At 40.6% G+C, this 21,720-nt stretch overlaps 1 protein-coding gene across 8 annotated transcripts in view; it reads left to right on the top strand.

Annotated features, from left to right (window-relative positions):
• Positions 1-21,720, top strand: part of LIMCH1 (LIM and calponin homology domains 1) — a 351,601-nt gene that overhangs the window by 318,091 nt on the left and 11,790 nt on the right. For 5 of the 8 annotated variants that reach the window (XM_011949052.1, XM_011949049.1, XM_011949050.1 and 2 more), the window contains 7 exons: positions 5,263-5,303; positions 10,134-10,214; positions 13,417-13,509; positions 14,390-14,494; positions 15,783-15,910; positions 17,845-17,966; positions 19,111-19,231. In XM_011949052.1, coding sequence (XP_011804442.1) covers positions 5,263-5,303; positions 10,134-10,214; positions 13,417-13,509; positions 14,390-14,494; positions 15,783-15,910; positions 17,845-17,966; positions 19,111-19,231 — 691 coding nt within the window. Of the gene's footprint in view, positions 1-4,449; positions 4,525-5,262; positions 5,304-10,133; positions 10,215-13,416; positions 13,510-14,389; positions 14,495-15,782; positions 15,911-17,844; positions 17,967-19,110; positions 19,232-21,259; positions 21,338-21,720 lie in introns of all 8 variants that reach the window. The other 3 variants (XM_011949045.1, XM_011949046.1, XM_011949047.1) reach the window with 2 other exon arrangements.

Genomic DNA, 21,720 nt, shown 5'->3' with positions numbered 1-21,720 from the left:
TGTTGGGAGATCCACTGCTCTCTTCAAAGCTGTCAGACAGAGTCGTTCGGGTCTGCACAGGCCTCTGCTGCTTCCCCTGTTGTTTTTTAGCTGTGCCCTGTCCTATTACTTAATTTAAAAGAAGATTACGTCCTTTATGTTGATATTCCTTTAGCCAGCGTGTTTGCCAGAGTCTGTGATGGCTGAATTTTATAACTTAAGAATGGAAAGCTGAGGCTGGATTCTCTATTTTAGCAGACCAGGAACCCTAGCTGCCAAGGCCATTTGGTCAGCCAGGCACTATAGGCACAATAGAGCCTATACAATTGTTACAGCTTTAAAATTTTGGTATCATCAAAATTAGCTGGACATGGTGGCACATGCCTTTAGTCCCAGCTACTCAAGAGGCTGAGGCAGGAGAATTGCTTGAACCCAGAAGGCAGAGGTTGCAGTGAGCCAAGATCATGTCACTGCACTCCAGCCTGGGTGACAGAGTAAGACTCTGTCTCAAAAAAAAAAAATTATTATCTCTAAAATATAAAGATAGTCATAAAATCAGAAGTTAATATATTTAATAAAAAGTTTAATATTATGTCTATTTCACTGTTAATTCTAACCATCACCATTTAATTTGACAATAATTTTGAGAAAAAGCCATTTTTTTTACTCCATAATAATTCCCGGGTGCGTGATGATTATTGAGAAATCATTCACCATCATGGGTTAAACACGTTCTAGACAAACATTTTAATCTTGCCAAAAATTATTTGTAGCTATGTGTATATATATATATATTATATATATATATGAGAAACGTGTGTATGTGTAACACACATACATAATACTGAGGATTTAAAAATGTTTAACACATGCATACTGAGGATGTATTTTAATGTGTTTGATATGATGTGGGAAGGGATTGCCTCTAAAAACATAGGCATTTAGGGCCTTATAAGAAAGTCTTAAAATGGCACCGACCACTGAAAATTCCCCAAGTACTGTGTAGACCATATTTAGGGTTGTGAATTTACCCCTTTATTCTTTAAGAACCCAATTTGAATCCCTTTATCCTAGGGGGAATCCCAGGTGCCCATGACCACCAGAAAGGGCCCTGAGGGATGTGAACAGTGGAGGATGGGTTCTGAGAATTCACAACCCAGAGGGACTATTCTTCGAAACAACTAGACCATTGAGTTTTACTGCTGTGAGATCTCTCTCTAGATGTGGAAACGGGCCAGATGCAGTGGCTCACACCTGTAATCCCAACACTTTGGGAGGCCGAGGCAGGAGCACTTGAGGCCAGGAGTTTGAGACCAGCCTAGGCAACACAGCAAGACTTTGTTGCTACCAAAAAAAATTTTTAATTTAAGCTTACTTTCTTATTTTCTTTCTTTCTGTCTTTCTTTTTCTTTTTCTTTTCTTTTTCATTTCTTTTTTCTTTCTTTCTTTCTTTTCTTTCCCCTTCCCCTCCCCTCCCCTTTCCTTTCTTGAGGGAGTCTTGCTCTGTTGCCCAGGCTGGAGTGCAGTGGCACGATTTAGGCTCACTGCAAGCTCCGCCTCCTGGGTTCACGCCATTCTCCTGCCTCAGCCTCCCAAGTAGCTGGGACTACAGGCACCTGCCACCACACCCGACTAATTTTTTGTATTTTTAGTAGAAATGGGGTTTCACCGTGTTAGCCAGGATAGTCTCATCTCCTGACTTCATGATCCGCCCGCCTTAGCCTCCCAAAGTGCTGGGATTACAGGTGTGAGCCACCGCACCCAGCCTAAACATTTTTTTTAAAAAACAGCCAGAGTTCAGGAGGCAAGAACTGTAGGGTTTCTTGTTTTTCTTTTTTAATAGACTTTCCCCAGTGGATTTTGTAGATTTAGCTTATTTTTACTTTTCTTTTTAAGGGTGGGCAGCTATTTCAGCCACTGGCAGAATCTGAGTTGGCTTCTGTTAGCTATTATTGATGTTTGGCAGATAAGTTGGGCTTTATCTACATAACAGGGAACTCTTGGGAATAATTAACTGGTACATGTACTGATGGTTACTGGGTTCATAATGTGGAAACAAGTTCAATACTGTTTTCAAAGCATTTGTCTTAAATTTGTCAGTCCTACTTTCCTGAAGGGAATTGACAAAAATGAAGTGTCACAACTGGGCCAGCAAATGGCCGTATTTGGACCAATTTTAATTCTGCCCTATTTCTAGTACTTTGTAATTGTGTAGATAAGTGGTATAGAGAGGGAATAAATATTTTAAGCCATTTTAAAGCCATGTTTTGTTTTCTTACAAATTTACACATTCCATTACTTATTGTGAGGCATTTTGATTTTGTAAAATGTGCTGCCGAATTGAGAAACTTTACTTCATTCTTTACCCAAGTTGAATGATTAAAAAATAAAATTTAGTAGAGTACTGAAACATTTCAAAATTTATTCTTTAAGATAGAATTATATTTGGAGTACACCAGTTGTATACTTGTGTTAGTTTGTTTTCATGCTGCTGATAAAAACATACCTGAGACTGGGTAATTTACAAAGGAAAGAGGCTTCATTGACACACAATTCCACATGGCTAGAGAGGCCTCACAATCATGGTGGAAGATGAAGGAAGAACAATGGGACATCTTACATGGCAGCCAGCAAAAAGAGAGCTTGTGTAGGGAAACTCCCCTTTATAAAACCATCAGATCTCGTGAGACTTATTCACTATCACGAGAATAGCACAAGAAAGACCTGCCCTCATGATTCAATTACCTCCCACCAGGTCCCTCCCATGACACGTGGGAATTTTGGCAGCTACGATTCAAGATTTGGGAGGGGATATAGCCAAACCATATCAATACTTTTACCCAGTTCATGGAAACTGTAATTATAGCTGCATGCTCTGGAGACAGAATGCCTGGGTTCAGATTTTCATGTGTGTAGTTCTTAGCTGTGTGACTGTACCCATCAGATTTCCCCTAATCTCTAATCAGCACCTGTAAACTAGACATAATACCAGTAATAACCTCATAGGGATATTAGAAATACCAAATGGGAGAATCCATAAAAAGTGTTTAGCTCAATACCTGGCCCAGAATAAGCATTCATAATGTAATCTAGTAATCGTAGAATAGCAGCAGGAGGAGTAAAAGAATAGAGCAAGATATCAGGTAGGAATAAACTACTCTTGAATCCTTTCTTTAAAATAAGAGTGTTCATGTTGTGGAGATCTGGTTTTTCACTGCAGTTCTCAAACACTGTGCCAGGGTCCCTGTAGGGCTTGGAGCCCACTCTCACAGTGTCTCATTCAGTAGGTCTAAGCTGGGGCCGGAGGATTTGCATTTCTTACAGGTTCCCAGGTGATGCTCAAGCTGCACATCTCACCACACTCTGAAAACCAGTGGCTTCAAGTATTTATTTAAATTGTGCACCAGAAATACCATTGATTGATATGAAAATAACAGTAATAATTGCTTGAAGTTTGTAAAGTTTCCGTCTTTCAAGAAGCCAAAGACATCTAATAAATGTAACCTTAAAATACATGATTTGTCTTCAATCGGGATGGGGAAATAGGGGAGGCATAGGTCTCTGCCCAGCACCCATTTAAGGGACTGATCTGAAGTCAAGCATCAAGTCCAGCGGAACTCTAGGGCTAGGATCAGGTATCCTGGAGCCACACCTAATACCTTCTCATCCAGAAAGTGGTCTCTTCCCCATTTCTATAAAGTCATCCATTCATAGACTGGTCGTACAGGTCACTGAAGATCTGCTGGTCGACCCTAATGATGTTCCACACGTTTTCCTTACACACACACCCATGCATTCAGTCTTTAAATGCCCTGAAAACATTCATAAAATACATTTGAAAGTGACAAATTTTCTTTTCTTAACTGCCTCTCAGCAGCAGAAAGATATCTCAAACTGATGTTTCAGTGAAATACGTGCACATTAAAAACTGATTTTTTGAGGGGGCTTGAAAATGATGAGAACAGCAGAGTTTAAGGATGCAAATCCTTGCCATGAATCACCACAGACAGGCATATACACAACCTTTATTTATATATACAAAAAACTTATGAAGTGTAATGTGTATGAAATAGTAATTAAACCACCCATCTTTGCTGCCCTTTATACTTTTCTAGTGTTCTCCAAAAAGCAATACAAATTGTACATTTTTGTTCTTTCATAGTATGTCATCCTATCATTTTGAGATTTAACATTTTAACACTATCACCATTAAGTGTGACCCTATGAAATTTCACCTAACACCAAAGAAGACAAACAATAGCATAAACTGTCCCGGTCCTGTTGATTTTGTCCATGTCTTCAGGTTTTATCTGTGTGTTATTAAGACATTTTGTGCTGTAGATTTACTGACTCTCAGTTCTGGTATTGACTATAGCCAAACCCCTTTTCATATTTGAGAGCATGGTTCTATTCAGTTCTCACCCTAGTTTTCATGGTTTTCTGTTTGTTCTGTTCTGCCATCTGATCTAGAGTCACCTGGCACTGCCAGTGTTCCGCTTAGAGTTCAGAACTCTTGGCGACGATCCCAGTTTTTCTCCCAGTCAGGTAAACTGCATACTGGGTAGCTGTATTTCTTTTGTGCAAAAATCCATGTTGGGGCAATCAGTGATGTCTGGCACTTGTCTTCATTTCTGATTTCTGGGGAAAAAAATTATTTCTTATGCACAGTTAGCAAAGAGCTAGTTCTTTGGTATTACTACCAGTTATGCTAAAATTGTGGGTTGGGGGAGAGAATCACACAACTTTATGTTGATTTCAAGAATTCAGAGAAATAATAATATTCGTCATTTTCTTGATAGTCCCCTGCCTTTAAAAACAAAAGAGATTAAAAGCATTTACTGGAAACTGATCATGGTTCTCTTGTTAACTGTGTCACTGTGTTTGCTTCCTGGGTGACATCTGGCCTCTCTTTGTATGGTACTTCTCCATGCCAGTGAGGGAACTACTTAGTCAAGCCAGAATGCAAGGTGCACTAAGAATCAGTACTAATAGGAACAGGTTTTGCTTCCTGTAGTCTGGTACCTGGTGTTAATTCATGTGATCAATCATTTGATAGCGGTTTTAACTTCCTTTGGTGATGGGTACAACCTGCTACAGGGGCTGTCTGCTTTATTATGATTTTCTGATGTTCTTGGCTTACCAAACACAAACACAAAGACACACACACAAAAAAATTGGTTTAAAGCTGATGTAGGAACTACACTCAACTGATAGGTCAAAAACAAAGACAATTAGAAGATACTCACATTCGTATCTTTTTTTTTCTTTTTTTTTTCTGCGCAGTGGATTCTCCAAGCAGTGAAAAGTCACCTGTTACAACACCTGTAAGTCACTCATTTTAAGGAATAAGATTATGAGTTAGTGTGATTTTAATTTATAACATTTGATTGGCTTAAAGAGTATTCAGACCGGGTGCAGTGGCTCATGCCTGTAATCCCAACACTTTGGGAGGGTTAGGCGGGCAGATCACGAGGTCAGGCCTTCAAGATCAGGCTGACGGACATGGTGAAACACCATCTCTACTAAAAATACAAAAATTAGCCAAGTGTGGTGGTGCACACCTGTAATCCCAGCTACTTGGGAGGCCAAGGCAGGAGAATTGCTTGAACCCAGGAGGCAGAGGTTGCAGTGACCTGAGATCATAACTGGACTCCAGTCTGGGCGACTGAGCAAAACTTCATCTCAAAAAAAAAAAAAAAAAAGTATTCGACTCTAATTGAGACCCAAACAATTGATTTTTAGAAGAATAATTAAAAGTCATATATAACACCATTGGGTAAATTATAAAGACATGGATTATCATTATATGGAATTGTTACTGTGCTTGGAAATAAGTGATAAGCAAAATCTAAGAGGCAATTAAAATGAATGTAACAGGCTGGGCATAGTGGCTCACACCTGTAATCCCAGCACTTTGGGAGACTGAGGTAGGTGGATCACTTGAGGTCAGGAGTTCAAGACCAACCTGGCCAACATGGTGAAACCCTGTCTCTACTAAAAATACAAAAAATAGTTGGGCATGCTGGCGGGCACCTGTAATCCCAGCTACTCAGGAGGCTGAGGCAGGAGAATTGCTTCAACCCAGGAGGAAGAGTTGCAGTGAGCCAAGATCACACCACTGCAGTGCAGCCTGGGCAACAGAGTGAGACTCCATCTCATAGAATAGAATAGAAGAATAGAACAGAATAGAGTAGAAGGAATTAGTATTAAAACTGACAATTTCTATAGACACATTTTTAAAAATGCACCTCATTTTTTAATATGAGGATAATACTTGAACATAGTATATTGTTGGCAGATAGGACTGCCTGAACTCTCTAAGAGACCCAGGCTCTCATTTTTGTACCCCTTCTCATAATCAGATTATGTACCCCTTCTCATAATCAGTATTTGACCAATATTAACTATAATGTTGCTTTCCATTTTGTATTTTAATGAAATAAAAAAGCATTCGTTAATTAAAATAAGACACAAGGTGCTGTGGACATTCCTTGCTGCTGCATGGCATCTGAACTGGTGTTTCTGATCTCAGGCCTGTCCTCCTTATTCGTCCTCTGGAATTTCCATTAGATTTGGAGACTTTCTCTGTGGCACAACCAACTGTGGCATTGCCCATGAGCAACCCCAGCTCAGCCACATAATCACTACTGTACCTTTGATTCTAGATCTAGCTGTGTAGCCCTGAAGGTGTTATATAACTTCTCTGAACCTCATCTTCCTTAACTGTACAATAAGGTGACAGTACTTTTCTTTTGAAGTTGTTATGAGCCTTAATTGAAATAATTATTCAGAAGCCCCTAGCACAGTGGCTGATATGTAAATGAATCCTTCCCCTACTCCCAGTAGTCAAACCAAGAGGCCCACCATAGTCAATATCAATTCTTATCTATAGGCAAATTGTCTCACTTAGGGAGTCCTAAGTATCTCTGCAGAACAGAGAAGGGATCCATCACTTGTTGCATAACCCACATTACAAAACTAGGGACTATCTGTGGAGGCTCACTCCCAAGCCAGTACTGGGAATCCTGAGTTTCCTGGGAAGCTGAGTTCATTGATGACGGATGGGAACCCCAGAACGATCCCAGAGCTGGCATCCATGGCACAGATCTGAAGTTTTCCATTTTAAATTGCATTTGGAACAAAGATGTCAGTTGTTCATGCCCCCTGGGGAGGGGTGGAGAGGAAGGGCATTCCAAAGAAACACATTCTCATTTCTTGTTTATGGAAAATAGAATAAGAAAGACACAAATCACTGGCCTACTTAAGTAAATCCTCTGAAAATTTCATGTGCTTTTGATAGTAAATGGTTCATCATAGAATAGAAAATAAAAGGAACTTGAAATAAGTAAAGCTTCAAGAGGAGATAAGCATTAGATTATGCTGGCCTCCATAGACTCTGGCTATTTTTGGTCAGACTTGGAGTACCCAAGGCCCTCAGGACTGTGAAAAGAAGGGACTCTGACGGTAGGAGATGCCTTACCCAGTGTGAAGGGATTCCATTCATTTATTCAACAAACATTTGTTGAGGGCCTAAAAATATAAGGTCTTGGGATAGATAGGGGGATGAGGGGCCCTTCCTGCCTCCTGAGAAATCCCTAGGCCAGAGGAAGATACGGACTTGTAAACAGGTAAATTGTAGGACCAAGTGGGTTAAATGCTGTCCATTCTGACTTCCTCTAGCACTTTTTACATCTCTTATGACAGTTACCACACTTTCTTCTGGTCATACGTATATGTTGGTCACTCTTCCACCCCACACACATTCAGGTATAAGCTCCATGAGGCTGGGCCACTTGGCCAGCTGATGCCCCTGCCCTGGCCCACAGTCAGTGCCCAGGAGATAATCTGCAAAAGAAGGAGCAAGATCATTGTTTCATTCTCTCTTGTTTATCATGCTGGTTTCTTCCCCTTTGTCCTCCTCTTAACATACCCACTGTTTTCCTCTCTTGCCTTTTAACACATATTCTGTATTTTCTGTACTCAATCCCCCTGCCGCACACTTCCTCCTCCTATCTGCCCACTCCTTACTTGACATTCCTGAGAGCACCGCCTAGTGAAATTTAGAAATTAAATAATTCCTAATTGTTTCTCTTATTTTCCTACTATTGAACTTTCCTCAGTGGTCTTTCTGTGGCTTTATTCACATAAACATCCCCTTTTCCCTCAAAAGACAAAGAGGGGCCATGCCCCTGGAAGAGCTTCTGAATGTTTAAACCAACTCGAAGTTCTAGGACAATGACAAGTGGAACCAACTTCCAATGCCATTAAATTCCAATAGAATTTCTCATCTGGTGTAACCGCATTTGGATAACATTTATGGTCATCCAAGGGAGTTTGGGAAGTTTTAGTTTACAGATGCTCTTCAACTTAAGAATGGGGTTACATCCCAATAAAGACATCGTAAGTTGAAAATACTTAAAGTCAAAACTGCATTTGATACGCCTAACCTACTGAACATTATAGCTCAGCCTAGCCTACCTTAAATGTGCTCAAAACATTTATGTTGGCCTGCAGTTGGGCAAAATCCTCTCACACAAAGCCTATTTTATGATAAAGTGTTGAATATCTCACGAAATATATTGAATACCAACCTAAAAGTGAAAAACAGAATGATTGGGTATTTGAAGTATAGTTTCTACCGACTGCATATTGCTTTTGCACCATCATAAACTTGAAAAATTGTTAAGTTAAACTCTCCTAAGTTGGGGACCATCTGTATACACAATTAAATGATTTTCCCCCTGCATAACTTACCAGAGCCTGTAATATGCTAATGTGCAGTGTGAAACTCAGGAGTGGCAAGCAGGAAGCAATAAGCTAGTATCCCTAGCTTATTGGCCCACTCGTGTTTGACTATTCTGTGAGCATCGTGGCCATCGCAATCAATTGCAGGAAGCACGGTAGCAAGAGTACAAAATGAGGCCCATGTTTCATTTGTCCAAATATATTAAAGTTCTAAATATTTATGAAGTTATAAATCAAGCATCACCCATGGCCTGGCATGCATTCTCTGCTTGAAGATATTTCCCTGGGCCAGCCCACCTGCATGCACCTGAATGGTAATGTGAATTTGTTGGGGGCCAGGCAGAGCGGGGGGTGGGCTGGCCCAGGTACCCTGGGCACTAACTGGGTCTATCAAAGCCTTGGACAGGACTGTCCCTGTTCATCTTCCCAGGCTACCAGGGTACACAGATTCTGCCTGCACCCCTCCCCACACCAACCCTGTTTCCCATCCCCCAACAACTTCCCCACACTTGCCAAGATTCCCAGGCAGTTGCCTCCCTGTCCTACCCCTTCAGAACAAAGGTAAGGGAGGAGCACAGTTACTGAGGAACCTGGTCTGCCTGGGCACCGACTCTGGGTGACTGGGGCAGCCGACTTTAAACACAGCCACCCCTCTTTTCCTGGTTTCCCGGGGGCTGACTGATTTCCCTCCTCCCTCCCCCGACCTGCACCCTCCCAGTCTCATATTCTGTGGCTTGGACACCTGCATTGGTTCATGGATTTTTCTCTGTTATTCCCCATTATTTACTTGTTTCCCAAACTTGCAAAAACCTTTTATTAATACAAAAAGGAAGTAAGTCTTTGAGCTTGAGCGTTTGTGTCATGCGGGCCCCAGGGCAAGTGATCCGTTTGCCTGGATCTTAGGTGTTACTGGTGAGCATTGGTGAGTTATCCCTGTAGGGAAAGGTGGTATGGAAAAGCAACTGCAGTATAAAAGATTAGTTTTATAGTGTGGCAAACACTACTTCTTACAAAATGCATTTCTGCTAAAATAACTGGTCTTGTTTGTTTGGACCCACGATCAATATGCAGAATAAGCACCTTAAGCTCAGAAGCATGAATGCATTTAAGAGAAATCACTTCTAAGAGAAATGAAGCAAAGCCTTCCAATGCCAGTGGCTAATTACTTTGTGTTTTCATTAGCTCCAAAAAGATTCACAGAATCATACCAGCATCTTGGAAGTAAACCAAAGAGGGACTAAGATTAAAAAATGGTTTCTGCCACCAAAGAGGATGTTTAGATATGTGAAGCCTTCTGCTTCTGTGTGTCAATCTGGGTGCCAGGCCAGAGGCCAGTTGTCTTCTCTTGACCTGGCCTGTCCCTTGAGGACATAGTTCCATTCTGATCATGCTTTTATTTTTCTAAGCAGTTTAAGTTCTGGGCATGGGACCCAGAAGAGGAGCGCAGGCGACAGGAAAAATGGCAACAGGAACAGGAACGTTTGCTCCAGGTAGGACTGGGTTTGCTGCTTTTTTTCTTTTTTCTTTTTTTTCCTCTTACTTTACTTTCCATTGCATTAAGTAGACTTCTAGTGCAGGAAATGTGGAATGGAATCCACATGGATTCCACATTTTGTGTCCATGTAATGGAGTACCCTGTGTCTCATTCTTCCTGCCAAAGACAATAAAAAACATGATGAAAAACCATTCATATTAACACTGAACCAAAAACTCCTCCAAATATGGTTAAGGGCCAGTCTACCCATTCATCACCTCCTTAGTTGTCAATCAATTTCTGGTCCAAGTAGCAGAGGAAATTAATTATCTAAAAGCCCTCTGCTAGCATACACGTGAAATAAAATTTAGCCTCAGTCTAGTTTCTTAAATAGAAATGTTTGCTCTACTTTTGAGGGCCAGGTGTGGTGGCTCACAACTGTAATCCCAGCACTTTGGGAGGCCGACATGAGTGCATCACCTGAAGTCAGGAGTTTGAGACCAGCCTGACAACATGGCGAAACCCCATCTCTACAAAAATACAAAAATTAGCCAGGTGTGGTGGTGCACACCTGTAGTTCCTGCTACTCAGGAGACTGAGACAGGAGAATTGCTTGAACCCAGAAGGCAGAGGTTGCAGTGAACTGAGATCGCGCCACTGCGTTCCAGCCTAGACAACAGAGTGAGACTGTCTCAAAAAAAAAGAACCAGCCTGACCAACATGGAGCCCATCTCTACTAAAAATACAAAATTAGCCAGGCATGGTGGCATATGCCTGTAACCCCAGCTAGGGAGGCTGAAACAGGAGAATCACTTGAACCCGTGAGGCAGAGGTTGCAGTGAGTCGAGATCACGCCATTGCACTCCAGCCTAGATGACAAGAGCGAAAATCCGTCTCAAAAACACACAAAAAAAGAAAAAGAAATGTTTGCTCTACCTTTGAGTAAAAGCTGCTGATTATCAATTCTAGAAAAATTCTGATAGTAAGTTCGTTATACTCCTACTTCGTGCCAGTTTTATGGATTAACAGGGCTTCAAAAGGTAATCTAGCAACCTAAAGAACTAACCCATGTTGGTTACCTGGGATGTGCCAGGAACTGTGGTTAGTGCTTGACATTTTTACTTCATTTATCCTCAAACAACACTTCAAAGTATGTCTTATTAGCCCTTGTTTGCAACTGAAGAAAGTAAAGCTCACCGAAGTTAAGTTAATTGCCCAAGGTTACACAGCTAACAGGTGTCAAGACCAGATTCAAATCCAAGTCTGGAGGACTTTAAAACTCATGCTCCTTCCACTACATTCCCACTAGTACTGATTTTACAAAAAATAAATAAGTAAAGGAAAATAATGTTAAATCTCATTAATTTTGGTGACTTTCTGCTGCTTGTAGAAAGCAATGCTTAATGCAAGTTTATTTTACTTTTTTTTCTTTTCTTTTCTTTTTTTTTTTTTGTTCTAATCCTTTTGACTGAATTCCCAGGGGTGAGATGGTGGATGGTGATTTATATAGCAGTAGTAGATGGTAGTGTGGTTTTGGTTCTGCCTAAATTTGGCATTTTGGAACTTGCAGAAGGTTAAGCCTTCAATACCAAACTGTTATTAGGAACCTGATGCATCAAAGTCTTGGGGCTGCTGGAATTTGAGGTCCATTGTGAGACCTCAGTGCACCCCAACCATCTGCTTGTTTTGGGAGAGTTAGGTCCTCATTCCCTAGCTAAATGATGAACAGCCAAGAGTCAGATTTCCACACAGTGAAGTCAGGCAAATGTGCTCCCCACTGTGGTGCTCTATTACACACCAAGGGGTGACCCCTGGTAACAGACGCAGGCACCAGGCCTTTCTATTGCTCCTGTGTTTCTAACTTGTTGCCTGGTATGGCATCGTGGGTTGTGGGCCAAGGTGTTTGTAGGGGAGGGCGTGAGAGAGAGAGAGAGAGACAGATTCTGTGTGTGTGTGTGTAATACTGCATCTTTCACTCTCTGCCTCTCTGCATAATCAGTTCATCCTCTTGGTGAGGGGAACACATGATGTAAGCTCCTAGAACCAAGAAGCCTAAGAAGCTTTACTGGTTTTCAGCTTTTATGTAGTTTTAAGTCTCTTTCCTCTATTCTAAAATGCCCCTGAGGTCCCTCTCTAAAACTTTACAATATTTGGTTTTCATAACACATTTTTACCTGGAGATAAAGAGCATGCCATGGGTTGATCAACAGTGATTTTGTTAGTTAATAAGAACACCATGCTCCAGAGAATGCCAAGAAAGTGCTTCTGCTCCTAAGATACCGACAAAACAGGTGATGCCTGCAGGAAATCTCAGCGGCTTCCCCATGAAGACAGAAGCAGACTTGTTTCAGCCCCAAAGAGAGGATTGACAACAGTCAGCCTAAAATATTTGAGTGTGTGCACCATGCATCAATGGTTTCTTTGTCTGTCATGTCAGGATGCCATTCTCAAGGCATCAGGAGTGTCACTTCTCATTTTATGCATTAATTTTAATCCCCATTTATTCATTTCTTCTAATCAGCCATCAGGGACTCCAGTCACATTTTGAACCCCATTTTTATTCATAGTATGTTCTTTTTCCCCCCAGAAATGGTGACTTGTGCTGCATTATTTCTGAAAACAAAAATGGCAATCCTGAAGAAGTAATCTAATGGACTGGTTAAAAACTACTCTTAATTCAGGAGTTACTTAAAACTAGGAAGACTCTATTATGGTAGAATAGTCACAAGCAAAGAGTGATTCAGCTACTCAGCTAATTATCATCTCGCCCACAGCGGACCTTTCTGTATTGTCTGTCTTATAAACCTTCAAAGGTTTTCATCTTTTATCACACTTTCCTCGCAGCAATGCATTTCTATTAGTGGAATGGCAAAACTCATCTCTAAAGGGCCCGATAAAACCAAACTAATGATTTAGCACACCTGGGACAATACCCAAGTGAAGGAAGATTTTAGAGGTTTTCCACCTTTCTGTCTTTTCTCTTTCTGTAAGCAAAACATGAGCAGTAGAAAATACTGCTGTCCATTGGATTTTTATGTTCCCAAAATGTTTGAGTGCCACAAAACTGTATTCCCTTTTTATTGCATGAATCAATTAGATTCAGAATCCTTACAAGAAGAAGATAATCTTGCAACATATTGTGCATGGTGGTTTAGGGGGGAAAATTCCCGATGATGTATGCAATCAGTTCAGAACAATCTATGGAAATTCCATAACAGGAGAGATACCAGAAGGAGCAGGACAAGCTGAAAGAAGAGTGGGAAAAGGCCCAAAAGGAGGTGGAAGAGGAAGAACGCAGATACTATGAGGAGGTAGGAAATTCCCAAGAAGGAATTTGACCTTGTCATCCCAATTCCTCAGTCTAGCAACACTCTCTGTGTCTGTGGCATGCAGATGTGTGTGGCTGTGTCTGACTCTTTACTGACAGCAGAATCCCATCAACCTCTTTAAAACAGTCATGTCATTTAGGTTCTGAAAGACCAAAATTCCCCGCAAATACAGTTCATGGTAAGGGCGTGTTGAGTCAGTCAAGGGAGACGATACAATTACATCTGTTCTCTAATCAGTGAGTCAGATTCTTGATTGATCTTGGAGAGGTGACATGAAATAATCAGTTCCATTCATTTGTGTGTTTGTTGTTTGGTAATAGTGAATTAATTCTCTGAGGATAATTTTGATATTGAGGCTGAAAGAATGCATTTACTGTAGAGCACTAAAGAGATTTGGAGGAGAAGAGAATTTGGTTTAGGTTCATTTTGTTTTTTAAATGAATAAGCCAGAACACATTAGATAACTTAAAGGGGGCTGCATTTTATGTATATTATCTAAAGTTTGTTCATGATTAATATTGTGAATTTTATATTCAACAATACTTTTTGTGCATAATCAGATCCCTATATCATAATCAGATCCATATATCAGAAAATAGCATTTCTAATTAGGCTTTTTGTATCACTCTAACCAATTAATTTGCAGAGTCTTTGTTTTTCAAAATTAAATGTTAATTTCTAAATTATTACCCATGGAGAGTGTTATATGATTTGCATGCTTTTGGAAAATAAGACTTTTTAAAATGCCCTGCTTGTTTGAACATATTCTGATTTTTTTCTAAAGTGCCTTAATGACATTTTTCTTTTGACAAATATGATTTTTATTTTCCCCCCTTTCATCGATTTCTGTCCTTCCCCTTAGGAGCGTAAGATAATTGAAGACACTGTGGTTCCATTTACTGTTTCTTCAAGTTCCGCTGACCAGCTGTCTACCTCTTCCTCCGTGACTGAAGGCAATGGGACAATGGTGAGACCACAGATTAAAAGCAATTTGTGAAATAAAGAAACCTAAATAGAAATACAAAACCCCAAGATCAAGGTTACCCAACAGACTCAATAGTTTAAATCCAAGACTAGCTATTCCCCTAGAATCACGTCAGCAACTATGTGGCCATTGTGCCCCATTGTTCCATCACTGCTGCTGCCAAACTCGAGTCATTTCCCGTGGAGCAGTAAAGTCATTACCCCAGCCAGATCTATCCCAGTAGGCTGGAAGCCAAAGTCTCTCCACACCTGGCTGGCAAGATCTCAATTAGTGAAGTCATGTTCTGGAATATCCTTCTCACAGCCCAGTTGCCAGATCATTCATTCATTCAATAGACATTTATTCCCCTCTGCCATACTATACATTCCTTTCGATTGTTTGGCAGCAGCAGAGATGTCAGTAATATGTTCTCCACCAGCGTCCATGAAAATTGCTTCTAACGCCCCACATTCCACAAGACCTGTAGTCCCAGCTGCCTGGGAGGCTGAGGCAGAAGGATCCCTTAAGCCCAGGAGGTCAAGGCTGCAGTGAACATGATCTTGCCATTGCACCACTGTACTCCAGCCTGGGTGAGAGAACAAGACCCTATCTCTAAAGGAAATCATAATAATTTTAAAAAACTAGCTAAAAGATGCTGGGCTTAACACCTAGGTGATGGGTGCAGCAAACCACCATGGCACCTGTTTATCTATGTAACAAACCTGCACATCCTGCACATGTGCCCCAGAACATAAAAACAAAACAAAAAACAAATTAAAAAACCTAAATAAATAAATAAAATGAATTTATGTAGGACAGCACTAAAAACAAACAAACAAAAATTCACAAGAAATTTACATGTTGTCTTTGAAGGCCAGAGAGAGCCTATAAAGTCTGGTCTGCCTCCACATTCCCCAAATAAGGTCATAGAAGATGGAAGGATAGGCAGAAGTTATATCAAGACCTGGATAGTCCATAGTCCACATAAAGGAAAATGACCTGTGGATACCAGAAAACCATTTGTCCTGAAATGAGTAGTCCTATGACTGTTTTATTTTGAAAGAGGGGTTTTCTAATCAATTCCCTTTTGTAATAACTTTCAAAAGAGATTCAGATTATACATTTATTCCAAGTAGTTGGAAATCAGTGGCTATTCAGTTAATTTGGACAACTGTTTTTTAAATTATAGGCAACATGATTGAAAAATACTTCAGATATCCCTGGCCAGAGATAAGGGTTATACAGTGTATTCAAAATGTATACTTAAGATTTTCATTGTTTTTCTCCTTAGAATAAGATAGATCTGGGAAACTGTCAAGATGAAAAACAAGACAGAAGATGGAAGAAATCATTCCAGGGAGATGACAGTGACTTATTGCTGAAGACTAGGGAAAGTGATCGACTGGAGGAGAAGGGCAGGTATGAGCCCATCCCGTCCCAGGCCGTCCATGAAAATTTACAAAGCTGGGCTCTACTTGTGCATGCCCAGGAAGGGTACTCTTTGCTGATGCAAATTATATTCAGCTTCGAAATGAATGTTCCAGTAATACATTACATATTGCTTGGACATATTTTGTAATAGGTCTAAAATCAGTGTCCTTATGCTCTTGAATATAAATAGCCTTCTCTTTTTTCTTTCTTTCTTTTTTTTTTTTTTTCTTGAAATGGAGTCTCACTCTGTCTCAGGCTGGAGTGCCATGGTACGATCTTGGCTCACTGCAGTTGCCACCTCCCAGGTTCAAGTGAGTCTCCTGCCTCAGCCTCCCAAGTAGCTGGGACTATACACATGTGCCACCACGACCAGCTAATCTTTGTATTTTTAGTAGACATGGGGTTTCGCCATGTTGGTCAGGCTGGTCTCAAACTCCTGACCTCAGGTGATCCACCTGCCTCCGCCTCCCAAAGTACTGGGATTACAGGTGTGAGCCACCGTGCCTGGCCTAAATAGCCTTACTTTTAAAAAGGCAAACTCTTTTTTAAATAAAGGGGATGGTATCAGTCTTCAAAAGCTGATTCAAAGCCCCAAACCTAAGTATTACTCACTTGAAATGATGAATGTGTCTGGAGTGATAGAAATTGAAATGAGAACCTGGGGTCCCACCACTGTGGTTTCACTGTGGACCTGAACTTGGCCATTATTATCCCCTGAGCTGTAAGAAACCATGTTTATTCTGGTGATAATATAAAGGATAACCAACTAGTCAATTGATTAGGGGTAGTCACCCCATCCATGCTCTATTGTGTTCCATGGGAAAAGGACAGCTAGAGACCCCTGGAGCACTCAAAACTAGCTCAGACTGGAGCAGACTCTGTTTGTGGCTGTGGGTTGTAATGGGTTTATTGATGCCACCCCACCCCATCCCTTACCTAGAAGGGACCTACAGAAAGCCCAAGAAGCTGACAGTGCTCTGCAACCAACACGTTGTTCATGAGAAAGATGTTTTCCTCTGGGCTGCGAGATACCAGATAGGTATTGGCAAGAGTGCATGCACGTACACATACACACAGCATCCCAGAGGGATCTGAGGCAAGAAAGGCTAAGTGTCATTTTCAAAGACTGGCCAACTTGAAAGGTTGGCTGGGAGCAGAGCTCTCCGGATGGGATTTTGCCCTGAGAATCCTCCTATGCTCATTAGCTAGAAGACTGGTTAAATTGTAAGCTGCAGGTGCTCAGGCCTATGTCCAGAAACTGTAGGGCCCTTGGATGACTTTCCAGTTTACACTCTTGAAAGGGACTTTTCTGTTTTATGCAATGAAAACCACTAGTCAGGAAGATCTGAATGATGCTGGTAAGCTATTTACAAAATGTACAAAAAATGTAACTTTACAGAAAACCTTTGACCTTCATTTTTGCAATTTTTTGCATTTTTGCAATTTCTCCACACATTTTACATGAATTTTAGCTAGTTCTCCAGGCTGTCCCTGTTTTCACCAGAAAAACTTTCCTTTTATCTCCTCCATCTGTTCATTCTTTGCACACAGAAGCCACTGAAAGGCCAGTGGGTTACCATGGTCTTCAAAGGTTCCATGTGGCTAAATGATTTTTACAGTAAGTCCTCTCTTGTGAACATCAGGTTAGCACTGGCATTCCTTGAAATTATTAGAATGAAGACCTTCGTGGACAGAGAAGGTATCAGAAATGATAGTTTGTTGAGCTTGTTAAATGGATGAATAATAGAAATTTGTAGTACTTTATCATTTTAAACCTATTTTAAAATAAAAAGAATAAACAAACAGTCCCATCTCTTTTTTTATATTGTAATTCGTACTTCCATCCTTTAAGTTATAGGACCAAGAAGTTTCATTCAGTTACTTTTCTGTCTGCTCTGAAGTATACCTCTTTATTTTAACAGCCTAACTCAAGGGGCCTTGGCTCATTCTGGAAACCCTGTATCAAAAGGAGTTCATGAAGACCATCAACTGGATACCGAGGCTGGGGCCCCACACTGTGGGACGAATCCACAGCTTGCTCAGGGTAAGAATGGAGAAGACCAGTTTCATTCAATGTTTAAATTGTTGTTAGACCCTCACATTGTCCAGAAAGCTATCATCTCTGCTGGCTGCAGGCTTCTTTCTAAGGGCCCTGGACTTCTAGCTTATGCCCAATATATAGTGAATAAACTCCCACCACTGTGTGCTGGGGACTCAGTGAGACCTGAGACGGTGTCCGCACTTTAAAAAAAATGTAACTTTACAGAAAACCTTTGACCTTCATAAGTAGTGCATTCTGAGACTTCCTCAAATTCCTAATTCCACCATTGGACATAATCTCCCCATAAAATGCTTATGGAGGAGTGGAATCCCCAAAGCTGGGTAAGATGCAGGTACTGGAATGGTGGGAAGGTCCCGTCAGCTCCCATTGCCACTTCACCCTTATTCCCACCCGTGTCTCCCACACTCCTGGCTCACCACAACAAAATTTAAATGTATTCCTCACCAAAATGACCAAATTCTACATGCCGAGGGTCTTCAGTATCATTCCTAGATAACTGAAACTTCAAATACTGAATGATATAAAGAGGAGGAGTGAGCTAAGAGGATAAAAGAGTGACCCTGGTAAATGTATTTATTGCCAAAGCAATAATGGTGGAATTAATGAATTTTGCCTTACAGTTTTTAGCCTGTTGTCTACACAGATATTTACCTAGGTTGATTATAATACATAAGCATAGATTTGTGCATGTTCCCAAACAGAGATATCCCTGCAAGCTGAATACCATTCAGGTGCCCTGTGGATTTAAACCACATCACAGATGATGTGATCCATGAGTCAGAGAAAGCAATGGGTGTTCACTGTGTTTTAGAAATGATGTTCCAGGTTATAATTGCGTCCACCCAGATTTGCTTTCTTTCGTGTGTAAGAAGTCAGTGTTTTAAAGTACTGTTTTATGACATCAGAAATCAGCAAGGGGAAAGGGCATGGTTCCTAACCTCCTTTGCTTCCAGAACTAAATCATGATGCAGTGATTTAAGTGGCCTCTCTAACCACCGTGTGCCCATGACCTGCATGAAATCGCTATGAAACCTCAACAGGCGTTAGCACTTTAAAGAAAGGTGACTTCCTGGGTAGTAAGGTGATTTTACTGTGCACTACATTTATGTTCTTTAATTGGCCTCAGATCCATCCCAGAATCAGCAGGTATCAAATCCAATGCACAGTTCAGAAGACGTGAAGCCAAAAACCCTCCCACTGGATAAAAGCATTAACCATCAGATCGAGTCTCCCAGTGAAAGGCGGAAGTGAGTAACCAGACACGATGGTTGTGGGATTCCCTTTTTGAAAAATTCATTAACTTAGAAGGGGGAAGAATGAAAAATGTGAGATGGCAAGATGACAGCCGCATTTTTGTGCTTTCTTTCCATTAAATCTCATTGACAAGATAGTCAACATCATTGGAAGTTTGGGGCAGTCTTTCTGGCAAGTGAATATGTACTCTGAATTTATCGAGTTGTAATAGGCAAAGTTATGTTTTTAGCCCACAAATTTAAACATTGGAAAGCAGGTGCAGGCCTGCTGTGTTTGTAATTAATTTGAGTTAAATTGCCTCAAAGTCTGTGGACAAAGTTTCGTTCAAGAAAAAAATGTTACTCTCTCATTATTATGCTCTCCCTTAAGGTAACTACCTGGGCCGTATTTTAATTTTGTAAGAAAGTATTTTTGACAATAATAGTTTCTATCATGTTTGAACCATTTCATTATAATAGGCACTCTGTTGAAGAGTTTACATATATTTACCTCCTCTTTATCTATTAACTCACTGAACCCTTCCAATAACTTTATGAGATTGTTCCTGCCATTTTATAGATGACGAAATTGAGGCTCAGGGAAGTTAAATAACTTGTCCAGATTATTTAACTGATTAAGTAGTAGAGGAATTCAAAATGAACCCTCAGTTTCACAGTAAGATCGTATTTGAGCCAGAGATACCTTATAATCACGATGTTTAAAATGTTAACATTCATAGTACTGTAATCAATCATTCTACCTAGAGCCAGACCACCTCCATTCAGATTTTGACTCAGCCACTTACCAACATTGAACCTTGAGCAAATTACTTAATCTTCCTCTGCCTCATTTACAAAATGGGAATGACAATAGTCCCTACCTCACAGGGTTTTGTGCCTGGCTAACAGTAAGTGCAGGTGATGAAGATGATGATGATGATGATGATAACTTGTTTTGTAAGAGAAAAATATTTATTTATTGCCTTATATTTTCTTGTTACATTTTCCTTTTCCCCAATGCAATATTTGAACCATTTCCTCTGTTTCTTTTATGTCTATCCAGTTCCATTTCTATTTGTCTATGTGACACTCGAATCAATAGAAGTTAAACTTACCTGGAAGTAATCACTATTGTTATTGATTATTGCAGTGATGTTTAATCTTTTTTAAGCATTGGTACTTATACTTTAGGGTGTTACATGAAAATGTGATATTTGAAGAAGACAAGCTTTCGCTGGCAAGGGAGGTTTGGGTGGGAAGCAGGGTCAGGGAGTTCTGCTGAAAGCGGAAGACAGGTGGACTCACACACTCTTCACTTCCGTGTTGGTATTTTTCTTTCCCTTGTTCTTTTCTGCGTTCTACCCCTTTCTTTACAAATGCTACTCACTTTTAAAAGCAAGAGCCCAGAACTGATGGCTTAATCACAGGCAAGGCTCACATGCAACCATTCTGGTAGCTTCTAGCTGGGAGCCATTCTGACTTCTTGATGCCGATGACATATCAGTTGTTACATGTTTTGAACATGACCCTTCATCACACATACCCATAATGAATTTGTTGATAAGGGAAGTCACTGAAAAGAGCTCCTTTAAGGTCTGCCCTTCATCTCTGGGCTCTCCTTGAAGATCTTCCCTGGATCCCTCCTCATCTTTCCCCTTCCACGGAGTCCATCATTTTTACATGTAATTAGCATGCCAAAGCAGTTTGGCAAGCAACTTAAAAAACAACCTGGCAATTTTAGCTAACGAAGAAATTAACTAAAAATAAAGATTATAAAAATATTCTGTCTTTTCTGTTCAGCAATGCCAGCATGCCAACCTGGTTTTGATTTTAGGTAGTTAATGCATGTACAATTCTTGCTAGACATTATTAGTATTTTTGTTCATAAAAAAAAAAAATACTGCCAGGAAACGCTGTGGTCTTTGATTTGGTTGTCAAGAAAGTTTTATTTTATTTTATTTTCCTAATCTAAAGTGTCTTTTTTAAATGGAGTTTGGCTTCTCTTTACTTGTCATAATTTCTGACTCCTTTACCACATTACAGGAAAAGTCCCCGAGAGCACTTCCAGGCTGGGCCTTTCTCTCCCTGTTCTCCCACCCCTCCCGGTCAGTCACCAAACAGGTACAAGAGGTCAGCAGGCCTTTCTGAGGCTGCTTTGTTGTGACTAGAGCTTGCCAAGCATTATTTCAACTGAACTAGTGCTTGCCAAATGATTTTGAGGGATGTGTCCATCCACATCTCTTCCTACACACACACAGAGGCAAGAGGAAAGAGAACATTGTTCATCTGCCTGCAGATTTATCAGCTGCAATAGAAAAAGTCAGGCCTGTGACATTGGTGCCGCTATGGCCATAGGGCTTTAATTACATTGTGTGGAACCTCCAATTTAATAATAAAATCCACCAGACAATTGCTGGGCTCCAAAGCTGGCGCCTTTCCTTCCAAGAGGGCTCAGCCCTTCTAGGCAGGATCCGCTCATGGCTCTTACAGAGAACCAGGCGGAG

This window comes from Colobus angolensis, unplaced genomic scaffold (assembly GCF_000951035.1).
Source record: "Colobus angolensis palliatus isolate OR3802 unplaced genomic scaffold, Cang.pa_1.0 Scaffold29, whole genome shotgun sequence".
Lineage (NCBI taxonomy): Eukaryota > Metazoa > Chordata > Mammalia > Primates > Cercopithecidae > Colobus > Colobus angolensis.
Note: the sequence above shows the minus strand (reverse complement) of the source record. Positions and strands in the feature narration are given on the sequence as shown.